Raw genomic sequence first — 26,760 nt, forward strand, 5'->3', positions numbered from 1 at the left:
TAATTATGAATTTTAATCTACTAAGTTATGATAAATTAAAGATAATGCAAATTACGTAGCCAAACTGCTATAGCATTTTTGTAGTCTCATTGTGAACAAAATGTTTTATTTGGGCCAAAAACTTCCTTGGCATGAATAAATCAACGCTTAGGAAATTAAAGCTGGCTTTTCTTCCAAGAACTCAAAAGCTACATTGGATTTAATATCCCATTAGAAAAAATACTTTAGCGATTGTTGATTACTGTAATTTGACCATAAATAATTGAATAAAACGATAAAAAATATAGATCACTTAATAATTAATTCAAAAACCAATCATTTGCCTATAATTTAGCAAACCCAAACTTTTTCCAACTACTTAAGAATTAATATTTATAATTTTAGTGGAGTTCATGGTAACGAGATATCCTTGTACACATTTATTTATTTATTTGAACCGCTGTATATGAAAATATTCCCATTTATTTCCGTTAGTAGTGATACGCTAAAAAAATCTAGTCACCCGTGTATTTGCAACGTTACATAAAAACCACGGCACCGCGCGAACTTAAATACCTAGCGGTTATTTAAATAAATGATTATTTATCGACCAATAATAATAGCTAATTGGAGAATGTTGGAAAACCGATATTGAAATTATTGATAGCGGAGATAAGGTCTCATACGTACAATGCTTAACAAGAAAAAAGCCTCCTAGTAGGTACCGTCCTAAAACGATTATCTGTTTGGAAATATTGGTGTTTGTTTTCCGATTGGTAAAATTATTACATCGTTGTAGTTGGCTTTGAAAAATAATTGAAAATATGATCAACGATATTGTTTCTTAGTAGACAAGGTAAGTGTTGTGTAAATATTGTTTTACGGTTAGTCGTTAATATTTAACTGGAACATTTAATCGTACAAAAGTGTAGTTTCGGTTTGGCATTAATGCATCAATAGTTAGTAGTTTATTGAAAACGGATCGGCTTTGAAATGCAAAAATATGTTTGTGATAAGAAAGATTAGGTGAAGGGTTCTCTAAAAAATTAAGTGCGCCGTCATTAAACATACATTAGTAAAAAATGAGATTGTAATTAGTTCGATTATTGGCGATTAGAAGATGTTACGATTAAGACGGATCCTATAGTTATCTATATCGCATTGGCAACGTGCTTTTGTTTAAGATCGTCTAAGAGAATGACGCTGAAAGACCTATACAAAAGGCAGTCGGCTAGGTACAAGAATCACAGCGAAGAAAAGAGAAAGGTCGGTGTCTTATCGCCATTGGTACCGCGTCAAGATAATAAAAAAGTAAAGGTTTTAAAAACCGAGGGGTAAGTAAAGCAAGACTAAATTATTTTTTTAGATCTTAAATTCCTCTATTATTATCTCAGGAATATTTTTTTAGTTTTATTATATATTGTTTTTATAATAATAGTATTATATAAACAATAGCAATTTCACAATTAAGAAATGAAGAAAATTATATATTGAATTAACATTGTATTGCAATCTAAATCCAAACCGATGTCAAATGTCAAAAGGATATCATAATATTTACTAACCTGTCAGATTTTAACTATTTCCATTAGAAAACATAATATTATTAAGTTCTGTTAGTGATTATTCATAAGTATTAAGTATACTTGAGGATTAATTTCAATATTCGTATTGAAGAAAATTATATATTGAATTAACATTGTATTCCAATCTAAATCCAAACCAATTTCAAATGTCAAAAGAATATCATAATATTTACTAACTTGTCAGATTTTAACTATTTCCTGTAAAAACATAATGTTATTAAGTTCTACTAGTGATTATTCATAATTATTAAGTATGCAGGAAGATTAATTTCATTATTCGTAGTGAAGAAAATTATATATTGAATTAACGTTGCATTCCATTTCTTAACCTAAATCCAAACCGATGTCAAATGTCAAAAGGATATCATAATATTTACTAATCTGTCAAATTTTAAATAGTTCCTGTCAAAACATAATATTATTAAGTTATGTTAGTCATTATTCATAGTTATTAAGCATACAGGAATATGAATAGATGGTTTTTATCATATCATCCTCATTTTTATTTATTTTAGGATAAATTCATCATGGTATATTGCATACGTTTTTTAAATAATATTGAACTTAAAGTAATTGTATGAAAAATATGCACTTGATAAGATTTAGTATTTCATATCATTAGATTATGTGATATCACGGAATATCGTTTTATGTAGTGTATATAAAATTTAATAATATCAATAATAACAGTATTATTTGAGAGTACAATGTTGTTGTGTAATTTTTCGATGTCTGTTTGTAATCGTGTTACGTTTGGTCAAAGGTTCGATTTTCTTCAAATTTACTGTTTGTCTGATCTTGACTATTGAAGATACAGAGTCACGATAGCAGAATTTAGATCTTTTTATCTATACCTCTGTCAAATTGTCAAATATAAACTGAGGACTTTCCACTTTTGACAGTTCCTGTCTATTTCCGGAGACAGTATTGGAGATAAAGAGTTACGGCTCTAGACTCAATTTCTGTGACTTTACGCTTTTGACAGTTCTTGCCTATTTCCGGAAAAGGATTTGAATATAGAGAGTTACGGCTCTCAAGTTGTTGTTCTTTTCTTTATAACCTTAAGTTTCACTCAAACGATAATTTTGACACCTCTGGTCTATTCATAAATATAACAAATTAAATCGAAATCGAATCAGATTTTGTGCTTGTGACAATTTATTTCGGAAAAAAGTATTGAATTAGAGAGTTGCAGCATACGATCATTATTGCTAATATATGAAAAATCTATTAATATAGAGTTAATTAATTTAGCTTATTTTGATTTAAAATTGCGCAAAGTCGATTCCAATTTGATGACATTTCGTCTTTGACAACAGCTCCTATGTTCGGATTTGCCTGTTTCTCTGACAATTGACAGTTTAATTGACAAAAAGTGATCTAAATTGCATATGAACCGTTATTAAGACTCCTTATATTTTTGGTATAATATAATTTCCTATTAATAAGTTAATATATTTCCTTTTTTTAGCGAGAGAAAAGACATTTTTCAGGTTCTCTTTCAAAATGAGTTCCTTAAGGATATTCTATCGGAAAGTTACATGGAACAACTGATAGATCTCATTTATGTGAAAGATCTAAATGAGGGCGACTATCTATTACGAGAAAATCAGTTCTTTAATTCCCTGTACATTTGGAGAAACGGAACCTTGGAGATTACCGGATACGGAAGATCGGGAGAAAAATGCAAACACACAAGGTTATTCGGAGACGTCTCCATACTACATCCATCGAAATCTTCGCAAACCATAAAAGCTTTAGAAAAGGTACATTTACTTTAACAGGTCAATTGAAAAGTCTCCGGCCTATCATAGTAAAAAACATTTTTTTGCCAAAGCAAAAAAAAAGCAGCCGACTGTTGCGTTTTCCCAGGCTTTGGAGCGGGTTCATCGTGTGCAGTACAGTCGGATGACTGTCGATTGGACTGCGGAGTGAAATAATGGAGCCGTGTCTCATCCATTGTCCCATATCGACGCAAAAACTCGGGGTTTATTTTTTTTAAGTTTAAGTTTTTAAAACTAATCGGGTTTATTACTCTTGATCATCTTCAAACTCTGCTCCGAATCATCAACTCATCGTCGTTTTTGGTCAAAAGTGAGCTCGCGCGGCACCCACTTTGCACGGAGCTTTCTCATACCCAAATATTCGTGGATGATATGATGTACACGTTCAGTTGATATCTTTAGAGTGTCTGCTATTTCATTCAAATTCAATTTACGGTCCTTCAAAATTATTTTGTGGATTTTTTAATGTTTTCGTCGGTTGCAACCTCTTTTGGGCGTCCACTGCGTTCACCGTCTTCGGTGCTCATTTCACCACGTCTAAACTTAGCATACCAATCCTTGATGGTTGATTTTTCTCGGGCAGTGGCCGAAAACTCGGCATCAAACCAAGTTTTTGCTTCAACTGTATTTTTTCCCTTCAAAAAGCAATATTTTATCAACACGCGAAATTCCTTTTTATCATTTTTTTTCACAATAACCAACTCTTCACTCAAAATGCTAACTAATTAAATCACAAACTAATTATCCGACAGCTGTCAAATTTATACACGCATCTTTTGTATTTTACATATTTTGTTTAGTAGCGCCATCTATGTGTCAGGCCGGGAACTTTTCAATTGATCTGTTATTAATAGATAAAATTTTTGGTCTAAACTTGTTTCCATCGACAGAGTTCAGTCTGGGTATTAGATTCGATAGACTTTAAAGAAGTAAAGATCAACCAAGTGATCGAAAGACAAGACGAAATAGTGAAATTCCTAAAAAACATACCAGTCATCCAAGATGCGCCCAACGAACGTCTATATAAGTTAGCCGATTTGTTTAAAAAACAAAAATTCGAAGAATCGAAAATCTTGATACGGGAAGGAGATTTTATAGAACTTTTTTTAATCGTAACCGCTGGTAATTGTTTTTAAAAATATCTTATATATCTCTAACAAGAAAGTATATTCGATGTTTACTCATAGATGGTGCCCGTCATAATATTGTTAACAGTTATTATAACAAAACCGAAATTACTTTCTTTCCGACGACCGATATGTTTTTTAAAATCATTTTACCCGAATAAACGATTCTTTCAGGTTCAGCGACCGTTCTATCGAGACCTCAGACTAACAACGGGGAAAAGAAACTATACAGGGGTGATTTTTTTGGGGAAAAGATATTCCATAAAGAAACCCCTAGTCTTCATACCGTTATAGTCGATTCCCCCGGTCTGGACTGTTTCGTACTGTCGAAAGAAACATTTTTAGATTATTTCCATGACATCAACGATCTCCTAAGGAAAAATACAGGTGAGTTTTAGTCTCGACGAACAAAATCGAGCAGCGATTAAAACAAAACTTCTTCATTTGTTTCGACAGACAGTCACGGTAATTATTTGTACGTCGAACTGAACCAACTAAAGAGGATCAAAACGCTAGGCCGCGGTGGATTCGGTAAAGTGGAGTTAGTCCAAGATTCAAAGAATAAAGATAATTTCTACGCCTTGAAATCGCTGAGGAAAGCAGAGATTGTTGGAAAAAGCCAAATAGACCAGGTAACGATCAATTAATATTGTATTGAAAGTAAAACGCCTGACGTTAACTGTCAGTGATGATTTATCTGACAGAACAAACAATTGACCTAACATAAACGTGAATATTTTTACAGATTTTCAATGAGAAAAAACTTCAGATGTTATGCGATAGCTATTTCATCGTTAAATTGTATCAAACGTTTAAAGATCCCAAGTATATGTACTTTTTGCAAGAGGCGTGCATGGGCGGAGATTTATGGAATCTCTTGAGACGTCAGAAACGAAAATACTTTGACACAGATACTGCCAAATTTTATTCAGGTAGGCTTTGTCCATTTACGATAATCTACAGTCCTTCTGACAAAACAGCCAATGCACTTTATCAAAACCATCGAGCGTTTGCCAAATTCATTCGTTCATTTTACTAACTAGCATTACTCCAATTAAAATGAGATGAAATGAAGTCTGATGCGTCGACACCATTGTCATTTGTGAATGTAAATATAATAAAACAATTCTAATCTACAAAGTATAGTGGGTGTTTAATTAACGGCAGTTCTTCAATAAATATGCATTAGATGTACTTTAATGTTAAAATAAATTATATTTTATAACTTAACTTTAATTTTGTTCCATTATTTTATTTATATTAGTATTTTGTTGTCGGAGTCAAAATAAATGAAAACAAATTTGGTCCGGCAACATTGCATTATAAATTTTGATAGCGTGCATTAGCTGTTTTATTTGAAGGACCATATTATAGTCTATTCAAAGTTATTTTGTACATACGTCATCTAGATTTGTGACGTCAAAACATCGCAATGGTGCTGCATCAACTCTGAGTTTTAGTCAGTTGGCATTCACATACAACAAAATTCAAATCTAAATAAAATAAATGAAAATTTTTTTTTGTCAAATATAATTTATTCTAACACTAGCGACCCGCCTCGGCTTCGCACGGGTGCAATGCTGATACTAAATTAAATACACTACAGAATAAATATGAACGTTGTATATAAAAACATAGCGGCCCGCTCCGACTTTGCACGGGCATAAAATATATATGCCTATGTCACTCAATGAAAACATGATTAAAATCGATCCAGTATTTTTGGTTCATTCATTACTGCCCTTGGCCTGCACGCATTAAATTTGGAGTAAAACAATTCCTCTTCCCCTATACTTACTATGAAGATTTCCTGCTATCTTTGGAATATCTAAATTCATACAATTTTTATTACATTACACATTTTTAAACGCAAATTTTAAATTTGTAATATCTCCGAAAATATTTGTTTAATTTACATGCTGTAAGGAACCATATTGATCTATATTAATTGCACACTGTATTTAAGGTACTTAATTCGATAAGGATTAATGCCGTATTGCTTAAAATAGCTTAAATAAGCCGTTTTCTCACGTAAAAAGTAAACAATAAAAATGGTTAATGTGGGTTATCCCTAAAAGATAAACATATACCATCGCGGACTTTTTTGTAGACCTTTTTATGGTGTACAATACTGTAGTACATTAATTTGATCTAACTCGTAGGGCAGCGTTTTTGCTAATTGCTAAATAAGCCTAAAAAAATAGGTTAATTTACGACATCACGTTAGAAACCTCTAAAAATAGCAATGTTGCCTTAGTATATTATGCATGTATTATACATATAAACCTTCCTCTTGAATCACTCTATCTATTGAAAAAAACCGCATCAAAATCCGTTGCGTAGTTTTAAAGATTTAAGCGCACATAGGGATATAGGGACAGAAAAGGCGACTTTGTTTTATACTATGTAGTGATTATAGTACAGCCACAATAGTTTATAGGTTAGAGTTATAACCTCTTATCACTATTGCTTTCAAGAATTTTGCATACGTTTTACAAACAGACAACTTTGACAGGCTCATTCGTTTAAGTGTTTTTTTAACTAAAATAAAATGAGAAGGAAAATATTGTTTAATTCTAAAACGAATTTACAAATTGCTGCGGGCAATATATTAAACATCTTGATGACGTATGTTCAAAAAAACCTTGAATGGACTATAGCTTTAACAAACGTTAATGTATTGTGTATTTCAGCTTGCGTCATAGAAGCTTTTAATTATCTACACTCTCGAGATATCGTATATAGGGATTTAAAACCGGAAAATGTGATGGTTTGCGCTGACGGTTATGTAAAGATCACCGATTTTGGTTTCGCTAAGAGAATCGGGCCCCACGATCGGGCGTTTAGTTTCGTCGGTACAGCCGAATATATCTCACCCGAGGTGATACAGAGTCATCCGCAGGGCAAAGGCGTGGATTACTGGGCGCTGGGTATATTCATCTACGAATTGCTGGTGGGTCAGAGCCCGTTCAGGAACAGCGAACACAACGACGAGAAAACCTACAAAGCGATCTTGAAGGGCATCGATTTCGTTAGCTTTCCTTTTACAATATCTCCAAGAGCGAGGAACCTTATCAAGAAACTTTGTAGGCCTTTGGCCGTAGACAGATTGGGTTGTCAAAAGGACGGCGTGAAGGACATTGAAAAGCATTCCTGGTTCTCAAAAATGGACTGGGTGAAACTCAGAAGTCGGGAATTGGAGCCTCCTATAAGGATTTGTTTGAATGGGAAAAGCGATACTCGCTACTTCGACTGCGTCAAGGATAAATCGCCTGAAGTTGCTTTGGATGATTTCGGGACGTGGGATGGAGATTTTTGATTAATATTTATACTGTACATATAGCGAAGTTTTATAGTTGGAACATTTTTGAATCTTATAATTGGATGTACTCGTTTGAAACAAACTTTTTATTCTTTGTCTTTGTACATATTATTTATTGTAAATACAAGAAAATTATATATTTGTCGGAATATAAAATTCTTTTTTTATTTTTCAGTGAAAATATGGCGTTAAACACCAATACTTACTAATAAATTAATAAATTTAATTTAAAAGCAACTTAAACTTATTAATTATTCTAATTATCCATCTTAATGATTAATATTCAATACCAATATCAATATACCAAAGTCTTATATTAAATACCAACAAAATCAACTTAGCGGTAAAACAATGTACATTTCCATTTCTTTCGTCAATCAATTAATTAAAATTTTAAGCTGCCGTTTCAGTGTAGTAGAGTTAGATCAAAATTAAAAAATAAAAGCTATTTTTGTATTCACTGATAAAAGCGGAAATTATTGGAAAAGTTAAATAGAGCAAGTAAACAACTGAATAATCCTTTGACACTGTATTTGTTTGTAATATGTACATAATATTTGACAAAGATGAATATTAAACAAAAGAATTGGTTGATATAAGACAACAATATACATTAAAAACCTGTAGTTTTTCTTTCTTAAGTAAATAAAGAAAAATAAATTAAATGTATTAATATTAGCAATTATTTTATCATTTAATTACACACATTTTTTAATTACTCTAAAATAATTTACAAGAGGTGTACATTGGTCATAGAGTAATGCAATCTCTATGACATTGGCGGACATTTATAAGACGTCATAAATGAAAATAGTTTGATAGAAATGGTAATTTTTTTCAGGTAGGCTTTGATGACATAATATAAAATAAGAATATATGATTGGTTTCTTAATGGCATTTTTAGTTAACATTTATGCATTAAAAATGGCAGTGTTTCATAATTTATATTTATATGTATTTATATATTATAATTTCATTTCTTTGTCTTAATATTAGGTTAGGTGTATGAACTGTAATTTCATTTCACTAAGATAAAAATCAATTAGTTTTATTTTCAAACTGTTATGGAAAATACTGACTGATAAGATTGATGGTTATTAATTTGTTACAAAATATTTACGAAAATTTTAAAAAGTATAATTAATAGAAAGCAAAGAATATTTAAAGGTATGATTAACGTTAGGAAATTGAAGGCAAGAATTTCAGAAAAATATTTTGTAAAGATTATATTAAATCACTTAAACTAAACCTTACAAACCAATCAAGATATCAATTACTAATCTTCATAATTAAAATCCTCTTGGCGGTGGTGGCCCTCCTCTCATCATACCTGGTGGGGGACCACGCATACCCATCGGTGGTGGAGGACCCCCTCTTCCCATTCCCATGGCATTAGGAGGCATCATACCTGGTGGTGGTCCACCCATCATGCCTGGTGGTGGAATTCCCATCCTTGGTGGGCCATGGTTCATCTGAGGTGGTGCCGATACTTGTCCTAATTTAAATAAATGTGAAGAAATGTTATTTTTTAAATGTAACATTACTACCTCTTCCTCCCGGGGTCATGACTTGTTGGGATGGTCCACCAACACCTCTCACAGGTCCCTGAAGACCTACAGGAACTCCGCTCATACCAGCTGGCATTCCACGACCAGCTGCACGTCCAATACCTACAAAAACTTAGTTAATAAAAAGTTTCAATTTCTAAACATAAAATTTACCTGGGCCAGGGGTAGCTCCCGGAATGGGAACTCGAGGAAGGCCTTCTTCTGGCGGTGGTGGTCCCTCTACAGTTAATGATACTATACTTTCTCCTCGTAACAGTACAAAACCTAACACTCGTTTTTCTTCTCTTTCTACTTTTGAGTTTTTCGGTTTTATTTTCCGAAACTCTTCGCAGTCGCCTAATATCATGTTCATATGTTTATCAAACGCCTTAAATGTCCCTATAAATGTTCGAGAGTCCTGAAGGGTGATCCTAACACGGTAATTAATGTGTTGAATCATTTTATTATTTTTACCGATCGTCTAAAATATGCGATTAATAGTAATATGAATTTATTAAGGATAAATAAACACACTTACCATTTTGGCTTATTATTAATTTCAATTTACTACACTAATACAATATATAAACGCTCGCTAACCTCAAAAAACTTAGCGGCTTCACATGCAGTGTTGCCAACATCAATATATATTGAAAAAAACTCTAGATGGTGATAAAAATAATTGGTCGGTATCACTAGATAAAATTTAAACACATTTTTAATGACAGTAATTATTTATTTCAAAATGTACTGTATGACAAGGCAGTTTCAGTTAAAGTCAGTCATTTTTTATTATAAAACCTATGACGTTATAAAACATTATAAACATTTGCTTGTAAATTTAAACTTATCAATCGAATATTGATATACTTCATAATCGAACATACGTAAAGTTAATATTTTATATGGTTACCAACACACAATGCCTCTATTAACCTAATAAGAGTATTAATAACATAGGTATCACGCATTTTATGTCAATTTCTAGTAATAAAAAGAACACAAAATTTACCTAAGAGTACAAAATAGTGATATAGGAGAAAAATCGTTACAAAAATCAGGAAACAAACATAAAAAGTATAACAACGAGAAATAAAAAATAAATAAAAAAATTTCACTAACAAATAAGCGTAAAAATATTTGTTATTGACTATTGTGTAGTTAACTATCACCATAGAACTGATAAATCTTTGGTGTGCATCGTTTTTAATCGCTTTTCTATTTTTTTTCTGTATCCGTGTTTTACGCTAATGACAGTAGTTACATTTCGGATGACATTTCACACCATTAACACCGCACTGACAGCCTCCGGACGTGTCTCCCTTGCCACCGGGGCCCCATCTTGGACCACGGGTTACCCAACATATTTCTGTCTTGCACATTGAACAACGCAACCAATCACAGCCCCATTTCTTCATTAATATCACCTAAATTTAAATCAGAGTTATTGTTTGTTATTTATTAGTTTATGCAACCATATTTTTAAAGATTTCATTATGATAATAACACTGTGTGACACAATTTTTCTAATATAAATAATATTAAGTGTTTTGAATTCTTTATTCTAACAATATGAATATCAATAGACAATATCAATAGATAATGTTAAAATCATTATCTATTGATATGGTTGTCTAATACGTCACGTTCCTTAGTATTAGTGTGAATACTATTCGCGCTTAGAACATTCCTGCATACCTATTGCATATTCAGTGATTTTAAAAGAAACGTATGAAATACAATACAATACAACTGGAAAGTTTCTGTTGATTTAAAAATTATTGCTATATTGCTTGGACTACAGAGAGGTTTCACAAAATGTTGTTTATTCTTTTTGTGGGACAGTAGAGGCACTAAAAACCATTATACAGCTAAACATTGGCCAAAAGGAACTGACTTTGTGGTAAATCAAACGTTAAATATGAACTGTTTATTGCACTAAGATAAACTAAGTTTTATATGGTTTTTTTTTCATTGAGACATATGACTCATTTTTTCTATTGAATCATTATCTATTTCTAAACATATATTACTTTTTTTTAATAAAAATAATAACATAAAGAAATAAATATGATTTAAATTTTTCATACAGTTATTTTTTTAAAATGGTAGGTAAGCAGGTACAATTTGACACAGAAATGCCGTTTTATTTAATGTTGTAGAACAAAAAAAATTGTTACACAGTGTAACTAAAATACATTTTATATAAGAAAAGTAAAGAGTAAGGAAATAATTAGTGTTTAAAAGTTAACAAAAAGCATCATAAAGTTTGTTGGAGTTTTTCAATAGATAGTCCAAGATTATTGTGCTGTATGGAGCGTTGCATAACCATAACATTTTAGATAATAGGTCTATTATTTTAAAATGGTAGGTAAGTTTTTATATTCAGCAGGTACAATTTGACACAGAAATGCCGTTTTATTTAATGTTGTAGAACAAAAAAAATTGTCACACGGTGTAACTAAAACACATTTTACATAAGAAAAGCAAAGGATAAGGAAATAATTAGTGTTTAAAAGTTAACAAAAGGCATCATACAGTTTGTTGGAGTTTTTGAATAGATAGTCGAAGATTATTGTGCAGTATGGAGCGTTGCATAACCATAACATTTTAGATAGTAGATCTAACAGTTATTCGTATTGTTGCATTTCTTTAATAAGAAATCTGGTGTTTGTGATTAATAAAGTGGTTTTTATTTTTTTTATGTATATAGTTGATTTAATTTTCAAAATCTTACTTTGCAAGTAGGGCATGCAATAGCTTCGCCCTTCTCGACCATTTCCTCCAAGAAATCCTTCGTCCTTTTCGCGTCCTCGTCATTCTCTGATTCATTCTTCATTCTCTCCTGATATTGTTTACAGTTAAGACCAGCATGAACAGCCTAAGAAGAGTTTTGAAAAATATAAAGGAGAATTTTTGTTTGGCACTTCTAATTCAAGTTCAGTTTTCTGCCATTTTTAATTTAGTTTTACCTGACACGTTAAGCAGTTAACCTGCTTGCAAACGGGACACTTGAATTCATTCACGTTATCCTCGAATATGCACCAGCCCTTGCAGTCCGGCGTCTTGCAGTGAAACGTCTTCTCCATTTTATTTTCAGCCTGAGCCATCGACTTCGCCAGGTGTTGCTCGTAAACTGCCGGTGTTACCAAAGCCTTTACCTCTCGGTCCTGGAGCGCTATGTTGCAGGAATAATTTTCGTCCCTACATTTTTAAATTCCTTAATTCATTAATCAGTTCTAATTTTTTAAATATATAAAAATTCAGTTTTCATATATTTGTGACCTCAAAAGTCCTAAAGTACTCAATTGATTTATTTGAAACTGTTATTTGAAAGCAATATTGTATTTTAATCGAAGGGTGTTTCTATATAATTTTTATTTCAAAGTAGCAAATAAAACGGAGATAAAAGATAAAAAGATTCTACGCTGTTTGATTGAGAAATATAAAAACAGTAATTCTGGAAATACAATCCCATAATTTGTAAACGATATTGTGCATACTATACAGAAATGTTGCAATAAGATTGCCTAAATCATTTACCGAATGACGGTTAATCCTTGATTAAACTCTGTAAACTATTATTGAAGATTATATGGAGTTATCCATGAAGCTGCTTTGCAACGCTTGCTTCGATAAAATCGCTCTCACAATAGACCGTCAGCAAAACGTTCATAAAAAGTTTATAACCAGAATTTATATTCAGAACATTTGTTTCGTTTATTATGCAACAGTATTTGATTATATTAAATATTTTTTTGGGTTAGAACTTAGTGTTTAGATGCATAATAATCATTTATAGATTTCACACAAAAACAAAGATAACATAATATAAATTGTCACTATGAGTAATGTATCCGTAAGAAATCCATTGCTTCTTTTAATCGATAGATGGCGCTATCATCGGGTCTACTGTCAAACATTGATTCGTTTAAATCAAATATGTGGAAATATTATGATCTCGTAATGAGATAGTTATATAATAACAAGAAATAATATAATTGTATATTTCCAAATGCCAAATTAAAAGGGGAATAAGATAAGATATAAAATGTATAGATTTATACCATAACAAACTTGAAACTGGATAAAGAACAGAAACTTTGACCCTTGTGAGAAGTTCTTAGGCTTTCACTATGGATGATCCTTCTAATAAAACAGCCAGAGCACGTCATTAACGCCATCGAACGTATTGTCAAGTTCAGTTTATAAAAACGTAAAATCCCTTTTAAACTCGGAGCATTTTTCCTTCTCATTTTACTAATTAATCCGAATATGTACCAAATTGGTCTATAAAATTCGATTTCTGTTGGTACTGGTCGACACCGTTGTCATTAAATATAATAAAACAACTGTAACCTATATACAAACTATTGTGACTATTTAATTAACTATAGTTTAAGTGTTTCAATAAATATGCATTAGATGCACTATAATGTTAAAATAAATAATACTTTATAACGTTATTTTTATTTCATTATTTTATTTACGTTAGTTTTTTGTTGTCAGAGTTCAAATAAACGAAAATTTTACATTGCGGCAACGTTGCATTATAAATTTTGATGATGTGCATTGGCCGTTCTTTTGGAAAGTACTATAATTACATTTCTTTTAATGTGAAATTGTGAACGTTTTTCAAGAGTTAATCAGTTGATTCAGTGCTTGTAACAGTGAATTTGGAAGTTCAATACAGGTTATGTTGGATATAGTATTATATATTGTGTTGCATTGTGATCATGACATTGAGTTTTTGTATTGATAATTTTGTGTCGCATTCACCATAAACTCATAATGTTATTTTTTTATTGGGATTTTTTTAAATTTCGTAATTACCAAGATATACTGGAAACTTAAAATTGGAAAAATGACAGAAGAGTCATTAGTTTGTTAGTTCAATACAGGTTATGTTGGATATAATAATATTTATTGTGTGGCGTTTTGACTGAAATAACTTATTTTTATATATCTATTAATAATTTTCCTGCGCATTCGCCATTTTACTGTGATTTTTTTCTTCAAGTTTCGTAATTACCTGTACGGACATCTTATTTCCGCGTCCTCGGAATACTCCACAGTTCTCGCTAAACAGTCCCTGCAGAACTGGTGCAAGCATTCCCGTAAGGTCACCCCCTCCTGCGGACCAACGTCCAGGAAACACACAACACACACGAAAGCGTCCGCGTTAGGTACCAGGTCCGCGTTGTCCAGATTCACCAATTGCAGGTACGTCTGATCGGCGGGTTTCGGCGCCGGTTTCTTCTTGCTCGACTTCTTCAAGCTGTTGCTGCGCAGACGAACAGTTGCGCAAACCGCGCAAATATTACTGGTGATCGGGTTGAGGAGGGTGCAGAGGTGACACTCCCACTCCTTGGTCGGTTTCAGGGTCTGGCAGTCGTACTCCTCCAAGTCTTGTTCTTCTTGAGCTTTCGGAGCGTTTCTCACATAGGTTTTGGTGGATGAGGCTTCGGTTGAGGTTGAGCTCGTTGATGACATATTGGCGAGCGATGAGAGGTTTGGATATAAATTTGGACATATGACTGTTTTTGTGGTCGTTGTGATTGTTGAGCTCGTTGCTTTGGAGGAAGTATTTGGTGTTGGCAAAGACGTTTTGGTACTTATAATCGGGATGTTCGAGGAGAGTTTTGGAGCCTCCGTCTTAATTTTGGTCACGGTCGTCTTGGTAACCTCGCTGGTCGATTTCGAGGCCGCTCCAGGTGAAGTTTTAAGCAAAACTTCCTGAGCAGCCTTCGCGTTCTGGATTTTCACCGGAGGCGCCTGTAGAACCTCCACTTTCGAGACCTTGGCCCGCATCAACCCGGACTTTTCCTCCTTAGGTGGCGCCGTTTGCGGGTTTTTCGACGAACTCGCCCTGATATCAACTTTGATCTCCGTCACAGAGACGGGAATCTGAGTGAATATCGTGGGTTTTTTGTCCGGAGTCTTCGCGGAGGCGATTTTCTCAGGCGATTTCGATTTGGCGTCTTTGTGGAGGGGGAGCAGCTTCACCGCCTCGTTGATTTTGGCGTCGCCGACCTTGGGTATGACGTTGATGACTTTGGGGACGTCATCGACGACTTTTTCTTTATCACTGGTCGTCGGTTTCTCGTCGTTTTTCTTTTGTTTCGGGTCTGCTGTAGAGACGATTTCTTCTTTCGGTGTATTGCTTGTGATATTCACCACGGTTACAGGTAGTTGGTTGTCGGTTAGTTTGTATGAAGTTTTTTTAACGTCTTCAGGATCCTTCTTGATTTCTTTGGATGTGGATGGTTGACTGGTGCTCGGGATGGCTGGATTTGCCTGTGCTTCAGATTGTTTCTTTTCTGAAATATACATATAATACATAGCATCACTCAATATAAACTAAAATGTGATTACAATATTATTGTACGGAACACAGTAGCTATTAGACTAAGATCTTTAGTAGTCAACAAAGAAATAACCTCAGTTTAATCCAAAGACTTAAAAGTTTATACGACCTTGAACAATAAACCCGAAACATAATTGAACAAATTCAGTTTGGTGCAAAAGAAACTACCCCGACATCAAGAGAGAATTCAGAACATGAGGTAAATTATCCCCTTGAAATTAGGGAACTGATAAAAGAAATACTAAATGCTAGAAGAGTATGGTACAGAACCAGAAATGCTGTCGACAAAACAACATTACAATAGAATCAGACAAATTAAAACAATAAAGAACCTAAACAAAGTTGATTCGAAAAATATGTAAGTACAATCGAACAGTAGTTATAAATTAAATTGCAAACTAAGATTGTACTAAGCATATTTTACGTAAAATTTGTTTAATAAAAAAATTCAAGAAAAGTTGAAAGTTGGCAACACCGAAAATGTGAAATGTGATAATTGCATGACAAGTACGTCATCTGGGCCAGAGGGGGCGCTGCTATTTTTAAAAAGCCACATTTTTTTACAAGTAGCCGTTCTAACTAGCACTGGAGACTAAGGAACAATCTAAGTAGTGTTTTTTCAATCAAATTTAAAGTCCGTTGTGTAAATTCTGATAATAAACAAAAGTTGATAGTTTTATTTAAAATTGTTTATTGAATTTGGTCCGTGAATGAACTGGACATGTGAATTTGACACGAAGACTAATAAGCTTTCATATATCGAGACCTACGTTTCAGTTAACCTCTTTCCAGCTAAACGATTATGTCTGACGTAAAAATAAACATTTGTTGTTTTCAAAATGACTTTTTTTATAGCGCTAGCGGACACCCGAATACTTTTCGTTTTCGAAAAATATTTCCGGGCTTCTATTTTCGAGGTTTCGGTATTTTCACATCGGACAAGTTTAACCTTGTCTCTATTTTTATGGCCCAAAAACTTTACCGAGCTCATTATTCGGATGAAAATATCTACACGGTTTATTGTTCTTTTATTGCTGGCGGAAAAGAAACATCCGAAAACGTTTTCTGCTCCGTTATTCTCGGATTATTCTTCTTTTTGTTATCAAATCTTTATATGACCAACAAGGAATATTATTTGAACGTTATGCGTCTTTACATGAGGTTATTTATATCACAAGGTCATCACTCGAAGCATTCCGCAACAGCTCTATTCAACTGACAGTTCTATGGGAGTTATTACTTGAAATAAAAAAAACGCCTTCAGGCCATTGTTTTGAGTCGAGTGAGATGTCATAAACACCGTTGCCAACTCGTGGAGAATTCCTCAATCTGCGGGGAATAGTTGAATGATAAAATCATGAAATACAAAATAAAATAATACAAGTAGTAAAGCAATAAGTTGAGACTGATTTTATAGACAAGATAGTATCTCATGATTGTTTTATTGTATTGTTAATAGATCTTTAAGCTGTTTTACCATAATAAGAGCACAGCAGTAATTTTGATATATATCATACATTTTAATTTTTTGTTGTTGTTCTTTACAGTTTTACTTTTTGGTATGTTTTCTATATTCTGACGAATATTGACGTTTTTGTTCTTGATGCAAAACTACGCTGTAAGGAATTTATATGTTATATGAAGAAAAGGAAAGAACTGGAATTGAAATATAAAAAAATGTACTGGCTAATTGGAAGAAAATCACAATTATCAGTACATAATAAATTGCTATTATATAAGCAAATACTGAAACCAATATGGACATATGGAGTTCAATTATAGGGATGTTCTGAAAAGAGCAACATAAAATAAAATACAAATTTTTAAGAACAAGGCCCTGAGAGGTATTGTAGGCACACCCAAATACTATAGGACTGATTACCTACATCGAAACCTTCAGATATCTACGTCAGTCAAGAAATCAAAAGAATTGCAAGGGGGCATGAGGAAAGACTCCATTCTCATGAGAATATTGAAGTATTGCAGCTTTTGGATACCACCAGAACAGGACACAGACTCAAAAGAATCAAACCATCTGATCTTGTGTAGTGTTGTGTAGTGAGGTGCATATAATAAAAAATACAGCAGTGACATGTCTATATAGTGACATATATATAGTCACTACAATGTGAGGTTAAGGTTTAGTCACGCGATGCATATGAAATCTTCAACCAACGAAATGCCTTCCTAGTAAAATATTTTTTTACAGGTGTCTTCAATGGTAATTTAAACTAACCAATGAAATATAGTGAAATGGCGTTCTTAACGTCTTCACGCAAAGCAATTCTGAAATGATATGTATTAAGTTAACACTTTATATATTACACCATGGTCTACAATTGTTTTTTCAGTCTACATAAATAAAATTATTACTGTCGAGCAGAGAAATGGATACCGTTAAGACAGTCAACATTTTATGAGAATATGAAAATATTTATACATTTTTCATCAACAAAGGCTTAACATATTTAAGTGAAAAGATCATAACCATCTATTCAAATTTTCAAATAAGATGTAAAAACGCGATTCAACCACATATTTTCCATTTTTAATTTTATAAAACATTAATTTTCTAATAAAAAGCGGTTAATACTTCTTCAGGTCCTTAACAGGGACGTCAATTTAATGTTTAAAACCATGACTCAATCAATCGCAGGAAACTTACACAATCTTCGAGACAAATGACGGTCGGGTGATTTAATCATTATTAGGTAAAGTCCGAAGTGTCCCATTAGGTGTGAGAGTGTTTTAACAGCTCGCGGATATTTATTAGAGGAAAACCGGGACTTATTTTTAGCGCCAAAGACGAAACACGATCTGGAAGGATGCGGTTTTTGCTTTTATTCGATCTCCCTTCCCGAAATCCCGAAATTTAACGTTCATAGAGATTTATTGGATCATAACTAGTACCGAAACGCATTTATAAATATTTACGATTTACATTTATAATCCCTGGACCTCGTGAAATGCGTTTTTAATAACGTATCCTGCATAAAAATAGTTGCGTGGAGACGTCAGTGTTTCGGAGGAGGCCAAATTTACGACTAATTTTAGTTGATGTAACAGTTGACAGTCGTCGGGCTTTCAACATGTTTATCGGTCACTTAAAATTTATATCCGAGATGATACGATTTAATGGTGACGAAGTTGCTGATGATCGAATTCAAATCATCAATCAAGACGAATTACTCACTAAAATGTTTGATATTTGGGTTTTAAATCACAAAGCAATGCCTATAGCAGCAGCAAAACAGCAGAAACCAAACTGAAAATAGGAAATTGCCAGTATAGCTACCTAAAAACAAAATAAACATCCTCAAACAGTATTGTTCATCGATAGCGGTTACTTTTTCCCATTTTTCGCACAATTTACGGTTTCCATCTCGAAAGAACCTACGAATCGACCTACTTTTTCATATCTCCACAATAACTTATCTACAATCAACTAAATACAGATATTTTAGGGCATGTAATGACATCAAAGAAAGGGATTAAGAAATGCAAGTAACATGCTCTGCAGGAAAAATATGGAAGAAAGTGAAACGTCTTAATTCATAACATTACACTTTATTAAATATTATGAAACAATAAAAAGTTAATACAGTATTATTTAAACGATTGAGACTTGTTTCATTTGTTTGTGGGGAATCAACACAATTTTATCAACAATTTGGGGACTTCGTACATTACAGCCAGAATGTTTAGAGTTAAACAAGAAGCAGCTTACTCTACAATAAAAGAAGCTAAAGCAGGTGTACCACAAGGAAGTGTACTGGAGCCAATGGTTTATCTACTCTACACTTATTACGATGGCTACATTTGCTGAAGATACTACGATTATTGCTGTCGAAGACAATAGTGAAGAAGCCACACGGAAATTACAACAGCAAGTGACAATATAAATAATTGGACACAAGCTTGGAATATAAAAATTAGCGAAAGTAAATCTGCAGTTAACTTACAATCAGATCGTACAAACACCAATAACATTAAATAATACTATCATTCCATATAGCAACAACGCTAAATGTCTCGCTAAAACATCGCTGGAAGGAACATATAAAGAAGAAAAGAAAAGAACTGGAATTAAAATATAGCAAAATGTATTGGCTAATTGGAAGAAAATGAAAATCACAATAATCAGTACATAATAAATTGCTATTATATAAGCAAATACTGAAACCTATATGGACATACGGAGTTGAATTATGAGGATGTTCTGCAAAGAGCTCTGCAAATACTATAGGACTGACTACCTACATCGAAACCTTCAGATACCCACAGTCAGTCAAGAAATCAAGAGAGGAAAGAGGAGGCATGAGAATATTAATAAGTATATATAAGTATTGCAACTTTTGGATACCACCAGAGCAGGATACAGACTCTAAAGAATCAAACCATCTGATCTTCTGTAGTGCTGTGTAGTGATGTGGTGGTAAATAAAAAATACAGCAGTGACATGTAAACATTATTTCACCAGAGATTGAAATAGGGCCGATGGGTCCTCCTAGTTAACATATATACCGGTTACTTGGAAATCTGATCATAAATACATTGTGTTCAAGGAATAATACATTAAAGTAACAAAATAACGCAAAATAAATAATACGACTACTTTTAATGCGATTTAATAACACCATCTGTTGTAAATCCTTTAAAATTAATTTATAGACCTGATTATAATTAAATATACTGGTATCTATAATATATACTACAATAAAAGTTGAAAGTAAATTCTATGAGTATTGTTATATTATTGTTGAAACTATTGTTAAGATTAGGAGAAGGATATGTTGAAGTTATAGCTTTAGAAAATTGAGATAAAGGACAAAATTATAACAAGAACAGAGATTTCTATAGTTATGAAAAGTAATATAAACATATATTAAGAGTCCCCTGATAACGAAGATGAAGACGAACTAAAAGTAGTAGGAGGAAAAATAATACCATTATATTGTCATCAATAAAAATACCACACGACAATGACAACGAAATGGATACAGTAAAAAATTAGCAATAGAGAATAAAATGGTTAGAATACGTGACCAAAGAAAAATTACAAATATAATATAATGGAACAAACTAAAAAAAATAATAAAGGCCGATACCGAGATAGTAAAAAGGTATTTTCTTAAAGAAAGAAAGATATAGAAGAAGACAAAACAGAGAAGAGAATCTGTTTATATGACATATATCTTTTTATTTATATCACTACTTACCAGTAAAAATAGAAATATTGTAGAAAACGATGGTAACAAAATTGTATACTTAATATAACAAACTGCTAAACAGAAATAACTTTCTTAATAATCCCCAACAAAACATATTTGAAATACATTATTTCCCAATGAATAAACATTTGTTCTGATAAATTATATCAATTAAAAATTAGAAATCATCATTTGTACATTTATTTACATTAATTATTCCATATATATCAATATTATAATGCATATTTGACATAAAAGTCTGAAATACAAAAATTCTGTTATCGTAGAAAGTATTTAATTAAATTTCTAATCAAAATTATTCATATACAATTATTTTTAAACAATAAATCAAACCGAATTCAATTATTCAATGATTGTAAATAGGTTACGTATTTTCGTCACTTAATTTATTGCCTATGTTTTTATAGCTGGCGATCTCGACTGCCAAACTTCAAGAGACAGAAAAAAACAACAACAAACATCTATAAAAGAAAAATATTTAATGCGCGGAAACGGATACAGCTTCGGAAAACAAATATAGAAACGATCTATCTTAGAAGACAATTAAGGCTGTGACTGTCAAGCTATTTCGACAGACATAACCCTGTAAAACGAGCACGTCATTAGTAGGCTTTGAATGAAACAATAATCGATCATAAACTTTTACGATAATAAAATTAACTGTCATTTAATTGAAAGTTAAGTGAGGTTAAATATCAGTTTTATTTATATTACTGTTTTGAAATGCATGTAAATTATTTGTTACTTAATTTTGTAATAATTTAATATCTGTAGGACGTATATCTGTGTTGTGTATCATTTGTTGATTAATTCAAATCAAATAACTGACAGTTAGGTGAGGTTAAAAGTTATTAAACTCTCAATGTGGCTAAATTAGGTATATTGACATTTAAGTGTCAAATAACTAAAAGTTAAGTGAGGTTGGAAATCATTTAAACTTTCAATATCACTGAAATTTTTGTTTTTAAGTAAGCATTTATTACTTAAGAGTTATTAAATTTATTAACAATTGTCTTTTAACTAAAATTTAGGTGAGGTTAGATTTTGTATAATGTGTAGCATAACCAATATCTTTTGTGGATATGATTTTATAAAACAAGATATTAACGATCTTATGAAACAACTGATGTACGTACCTGGGGTGACTAGATATAAAAACACTGGGCATCCTTCAGTTATGTTATGGTCTTTAAGGGTCGAATTATCATCGGTAATCAGTTCCTTTCCCAAAATCCATCGTTGAACATCGACGGGTATTTCAAATTCTCGAAATATTTGCGCTTTTAGTTCGGCTACCGTTTGATTTTCCACAACCTCTATTGGAAATGGACCTCTGTGCGATACTTTATCCTCTACGTACATTTCTATTCTATAAAAAAACATTCTATGTAAGAAAATAAAGTTACAAATACCTTAAATACCATTTAACTTATTAAAGGTGATTAAAATATATATTTACCCTCATCAATAGTCGACATAAGCGAGACATAAAAATATAAGGCAATTTAAAATATTTAAAATTCATATATTTATTATTCTACTAATTAATTCTATTTTTTATAGTAAGATATTATGAAAAATGGATAAAGAGTGAAAGTCGACGCTCAATTCCTAAAAACTTTTATATTGAATTGAAGATTGTTTTTCATATATATATATAACGTAAAAGTATTTAACTTAACAATTGCTTTAAAAGCAACTGTTACATTTTTATATATTTACTAATAGAAAACGATGTCTTATTATATCATAATCTTTTCATTATTGGTGTTATATACTTAGTATATTTGTCTCAAAATTTGTTATTATCAGTGTTATTTATTTGGTCAGCAATTAAATATATAGCAGCTATTGATTTGAGAGTTTAATTTGTGGATATATTTGAATATAGTGTTGTTTTAGTGTGATAGAATATTCAGTAAGGTCAATTTTCGTTAGAGAGATAATGGAAGCCAATTTTGATTCTTTAGTAAGAAATGATAACACTGAGTGACACAATTTTTCTAGCATAAGTAAGATTATGTGTTTTAAATTCCTTAATTCATTATTAAAAACACAGTCCAAGATATGGTTATCTGATACGTCACATTTCTTACTACTAGTGTAAATACTATTGACGCTTAAAAGTTATATTAATCTATAACGGCAGCCGATATTTTTCCATACTAAAGAAACATTTTTTCAGAATATATGGCTCATTTTTTTCTATTTACCAATTAAACTGAGATATTTTGATTCATTGTCTATTTGTAAATATATATTACCATTCTTTTTATAAAATTAATAACACATAAATAAATATGATTTAAAAATATCATACTGTCTTTATTTATTAATAGCACTTTAATTTATCATAACTTATTACAAAAAATCGTTTAAGTTTTTATGTTCAACAGGTACAATTTTACAAAAAAAACCGTTTTATTTAGTATTATGTTAGAGCAAAGAAATTGTCACACAGTGTAATTTGTTATAGAACAATTATTGTTATAATTCCCACATTCCAAAAAAACCTTGTTTAATATAAAAGTATACTTACTGAAAACCTTTCTTCTTAGCCATACCTAGTTGGCCATGGGGTTTTTGTCGAATCACTGAACAGTTGACTTTCAGTTGGGCAAGCTCCTGGGCAAACGCTGCTGCTTCTGTCAAGTCACCTTTGGCGATGGCACTCTCCAGCCTCCTCAGCAGTCGATTAATTTCAATAGTGTCCGTTGGGAAGTTGTTGGTTTGGAGAGAGGTACCACCAAGAGCACCATCTTTCCCGTTGATGTTGTTCTTTCTGCTAGCTAGTGTTTTCGGCACATTGAAGAACAACGACAGTTCGTCGTTCTGTGTCAAATTCGCGTACAACCTCGCGGGAGAGTTCCCATTCTTATCCGAGTAAATATCCTCGAAATCTTTTGCTTTCATCGGTTCGTAAATGGTGTTCGCTTTATGATTTTCGATCAGTTTCTTTAAACTCGACTCGGGAACCAGCGTCTTCATCACGGAGCTGGTCTGAGTCTCGTTGGACACCTTTACCGGCTTCGGATTATCGGTTTTCTTCATTTTGATGTTCTCGTAAATGGTTTGGGTGGAACCGATCAAGATTTCCGCCACTTTTTGTTCCTGAGTTTTTTCCGGAGGTTTATTATTATCTTCTGGCGTCTCCGGGTCCTTCTTGTCTTCCGGATTTTCCATGATGATACTGGTTCTACTGTTTTGCTTCAGCATTATGTTGCTCTTCCTTTTGGGGAGGGAGTTCTTCATCTCGATCAACATTTTTCTGAGTTTCTCCCGTTCTTCTTTCTTGCTGGTTTCGTCGACTTTGTCGTCGTTGCCGTTTTTGATGGTTTCCGTTTTCTTCTTGTTGATCGCATTGTAGCTGGACAAGGCGGAGAAACCTATTTGGGTCTTGGATCTCTCGAGGACCTTGTCGCTGTTGAAGGCGAAGGGTTCTTTCTTGGCGATAGCGGGGCTTGAGAGTTTCGCTTCCGGCGATTTGTCGCCGTTCATTTTGCCGGTGGAACCGAAATCGTCGAAGTAGGGCTTGATTGACGAACACACGTGGCAAATAATCCTCCAGTATTCATTCTCGACGTTGCACTTCGGACATTTCCAGTTCTTCCGATCCATCTTGGGGGTTTCCGGTTTGGCGGCGGCCTTGACGGTATTGGTGCTCTCCGATTTCATCAGCGGCAGGAACTTGTCCTCCTTCTTCTTGTCGATCTCTTCGATTCTCTTCTTGTGACTCTCCAGTATCTGTTCCTGTCGCTGTTTCGTGCTGGTGTCGTCCAGACTCGCTTGTTTGCCGAAGTATTTGTCCTTCTGCGACACCCCGAACACCGTCACCTTGGTCACGTTGGTGATGGCGTTGAATTTGGCGATGAGATCACGAGCTGAGCGCCGTTTCGGCGACACCAGGCTGTCGTTGGGTTTGCTCTCTTTCGGTTTCATGAACTCGGGCATCTCGGTGATGTCGTTGATGACGGTGCCGTTCTTCTCCATTTCGGTTTTAGTCTTGAGGAGTTCCGAGGCCTCCCGGTCCAGTTCGCTGATGTTCGTCAAGAAGGACATGCCGCTTCTGCGCTTGTCTTCTTTTTTCTTCTCCGGGTTCGACAGGGAATCTTCCAGGGTAAGGTCCAGCGTCGAGTTTCGCATGTATTGCACTTCCGGTAACCTGGCGATAAGAATACACTAGGTTTGAATGTTTGTTTGTTAAATGGAAATCGTAGAGAATAAATAACAAGAAAATAAATATAACAGGTCAATTGAAAAGTCGCCGACCTACTTTTTTATTCAAAATAATTCCCTTCAAGGGTGATACACTGATTATAGCGACTCTCCAACTTCTCGATACCATTTTTGTAGTACGATTTGTCCTTTGCTTCAAAATAGGCCTCAGTTTCGGCGATCACCTTTTCATTCGACGAAAATTTCTTCCCAGCGAGCATTCTTTTTAGATCTGAGAACATGAAATAGTCGCTGGGGATAGATATGGAGAATACGGTGGATGAGGTAGCAATTCGAAGCCCAATTCATGGATTTTTGCCATTGTTTTCACTGACTTGTGACACGGTGCATTGTCTTGGTGAAGCAGCACTTTATATTTCTTCAAATACCGCCGTTTTTCGACGATTTAGTCCTTTAAACGGTCAGATGACAATGTGAGTTCTCAAACAAGATTCTATTTGAGCACTCAAAACATCGAATTGGTGGGTCATCCGCCGTACAGCCCTGATTTGGCACCCAATAACTTCTTTTTGTTGGCATCCGTGAAGAATAAACTGCGTGGTTAACGATTTTCATCGCCCGAAGAAGCTATTGAAGCGTTCAAAAATCGTGTTTTGAAGATGCCTCATTCGAAATGGATTAAATGCTTTGAAAATTGGTTTAAGCGTATGCAAAAGCGTATCGTTCATCGTGGCGGGTACTTTGAAAAACAATAAAAATATATTCGCAGCTTAAATTTAAAGTTTTTTCCTATTCCCGAAATATAAATAGTGACCGTCGTATTGTAAACTAAACCATTAGGTGAGTTGGAAAAAGTATTCAGTCATCTTCAGTACGTAAACTAAGGACCTGTCCGAAAAGGAACTTACCTTTCTATGGGTTCGTATTTATTTTCCTTTTTACTCGTCGATTCTTTGTATCCTGAATTTCTTTTGTACCACGGTTTTGGAGAGACGGGAGTGTCCACGAAACTGGTCCGGGAGGAAGACGGACTGAGGGCGTAGAGACCGGTACTCCCCGCGGCGTCCTGAGGTTTGGCTTGAGTCTCCTCCCTCACCGGCTTCAGGACCCCGCGGTCCAGCTTCAGGTAATCGTTGGCCAGGACGTCGTTCTCCTTCTCCGGCCCGTTGGAGTTCTCCTCGTCGGCCTTGGGAGATGAGGGCGGTGTGGGCGCCGAGCGTTTTTTCTTCTTCAGACTGGCGGTGGACGAGGCGTCGAGGGATACATTGTGACCTCCTGGAGGTTGAGGGGCTCTTCGTTTTCCCTTGACGTGGACGTAAGCTCCGGCTCGTCTAACTTTAGAGGATTCACTGTTGGTTCTGTTAAATTACAAGGTAAAATTGTTAAAGATAAATAACACGTGGGCAAGTGTGGTAAGTCTCAGGCGTAACACATAGATGGCGCTAGTGTTAATGCATTCACCGCTTTTTCAGTTAGTACTATCATTCAACCGGAAGCTGTTACAATTTCGTGATATTTTACTCATAAGTTTGTGGGTTATTGTGCTAAGTGTGACACTACAATGATTCACTTTCAAAACAATGAATCAAAAACAATTTTGTTTTAATTTTACACTGTTTTTTGATGAGAAAAAATACTGTT

At 33.5% G+C, this 26,760-nt stretch overlaps 3 protein-coding genes across 7 annotated transcripts in view; 1 reads left to right on the top strand and 2 right to left on the bottom strand.

Annotated features, from left to right (window-relative positions):
- The first annotated feature begins 695 nt into the window (after window positions 1-695).
- On the top strand, window positions 696-8,035 carry LOC143192353 (cGMP-dependent protein kinase 1). 2 transcript variants are annotated; one of them, XM_076397637.1, is made up of 8 exons: window positions 696-835; window positions 1,164-1,313; window positions 3,037-3,331; window positions 4,240-4,471; window positions 4,651-4,863; window positions 4,933-5,108; window positions 5,222-5,408; window positions 7,170-8,035. In XM_076397637.1, exons 2-8 carry the CDS (start codon window positions 1,177-1,179, stop codon window positions 7,793-7,795), a joined length of 1,866 nt encoding a protein of 621 aa, XP_076253752.1. In that variant the 5' UTR covers window positions 696-835; window positions 1,164-1,176; the 3' UTR covers window positions 7,796-8,035. The 2 variants fall into 2 exon arrangements, with proteins under 2 accessions (XP_076253752.1, XP_076253753.1); XM_076397638.1 differs by lacking the exons at window positions 696-835; window positions 1,164-1,313 and adding an exon at window positions 2,214-2,328.
- A 974-nt stretch (window positions 8,036-9,009) lies between these two features.
- Window positions 9,010-10,025, bottom strand: SmB (Small ribonucleoprotein particle protein SmB). The gene is made up of 4 exons (XM_076397643.1): window positions 9,884-10,025; window positions 9,520-9,826; window positions 9,346-9,468; window positions 9,010-9,293 (listed from the first exon to the last, which is right to left on the bottom strand). The coding sequence occupies exons 1-4, from the start codon at window positions 9,884-9,886 to the stop codon at window positions 9,088-9,090; spliced, it is 639 nt and encodes a 212-aa protein (XP_076253758.1). The 5' UTR covers window positions 9,887-10,025; the 3' UTR covers window positions 9,010-9,087.
- Window positions 10,026-10,060: 35 nt separating this feature from the next.
- Window positions 10,061-26,760, bottom strand: part of LOC143192349 (uncharacterized) — a 36,361-nt gene continuing 19,661 nt past the window's right edge. For all 4 annotated transcript variants that reach the window (XM_076397628.1, XM_076397629.1, XM_076397631.1 and 1 more), the window contains 7 exons: window positions 26,028-26,477; window positions 23,483-25,105; window positions 22,080-22,312; window positions 14,378-15,665; window positions 12,318-12,549; window positions 12,083-12,226; window positions 10,061-10,772 (listed from right to left, as the gene is read on the bottom strand). In XM_076397628.1, coding sequence (XP_076253743.1) covers window positions 10,593-10,772; window positions 12,083-12,226; window positions 12,318-12,549; window positions 14,378-15,665; window positions 22,080-22,312; window positions 23,483-25,105; window positions 26,028-26,477 — 4,150 coding nt within the window. In that variant the 3' untranslated portion in view covers window positions 10,061-10,592. The remainder of the gene's footprint in view (window positions 10,773-12,082; window positions 12,227-12,317; window positions 12,550-14,377; window positions 15,666-22,079; window positions 22,313-23,482; window positions 25,106-26,027; window positions 26,478-26,760) is intronic.

The sequence above is a fragment of the Rhynchophorus ferrugineus genome, unplaced genomic scaffold (genome assembly GCF_030347505.1).
Source record: "Rhynchophorus ferrugineus isolate W39M unplaced genomic scaffold, kcgeb_rfMv2 rfM3, whole genome shotgun sequence".
NCBI lineage: Eukaryota > Metazoa > Arthropoda > Insecta > Coleoptera > Curculionidae > Rhynchophorus > Rhynchophorus ferrugineus.

Bases quoted from the DNA above. Each gene is read 5' to 3' on its own strand.
- LOC143192353 (XM_076397637.1), top strand. From the start codon at position 1,177: ATGACGCTGAAAGACCTATACAAAAGGCAGTCGGCTAGGTACAAGAAT. The intron at 4,864-4,932 runs GTGAGTTTTAGT...TTGTTTCGACAG, and splicing joins TCTCCTAAGGAAAAATACAG to ACAGTCACGGTAATTATTTG. The intron at 5,409-7,169 runs GTAGGCTTTGTC...TGTGTATTTCAG, and splicing joins TACTGCCAAATTTTATTCAG to CTTGCGTCATAGAAGCTTTT.
- SmB (XM_076397643.1), bottom strand. The intron at 9,469-9,519 runs GTAAATTTTATG...AAGTTTTTGTAG, and splicing joins GGGAGCTACCCCTGGCCCAG to GTATTGGACGTGCAGCTGGT. The intron at 9,294-9,345 runs GTAGTAATGTTA...TATTTAAATTAG, and splicing joins CATGACCCCGGGAGGAAGAG to GACAAGTATCGGCACCACCT.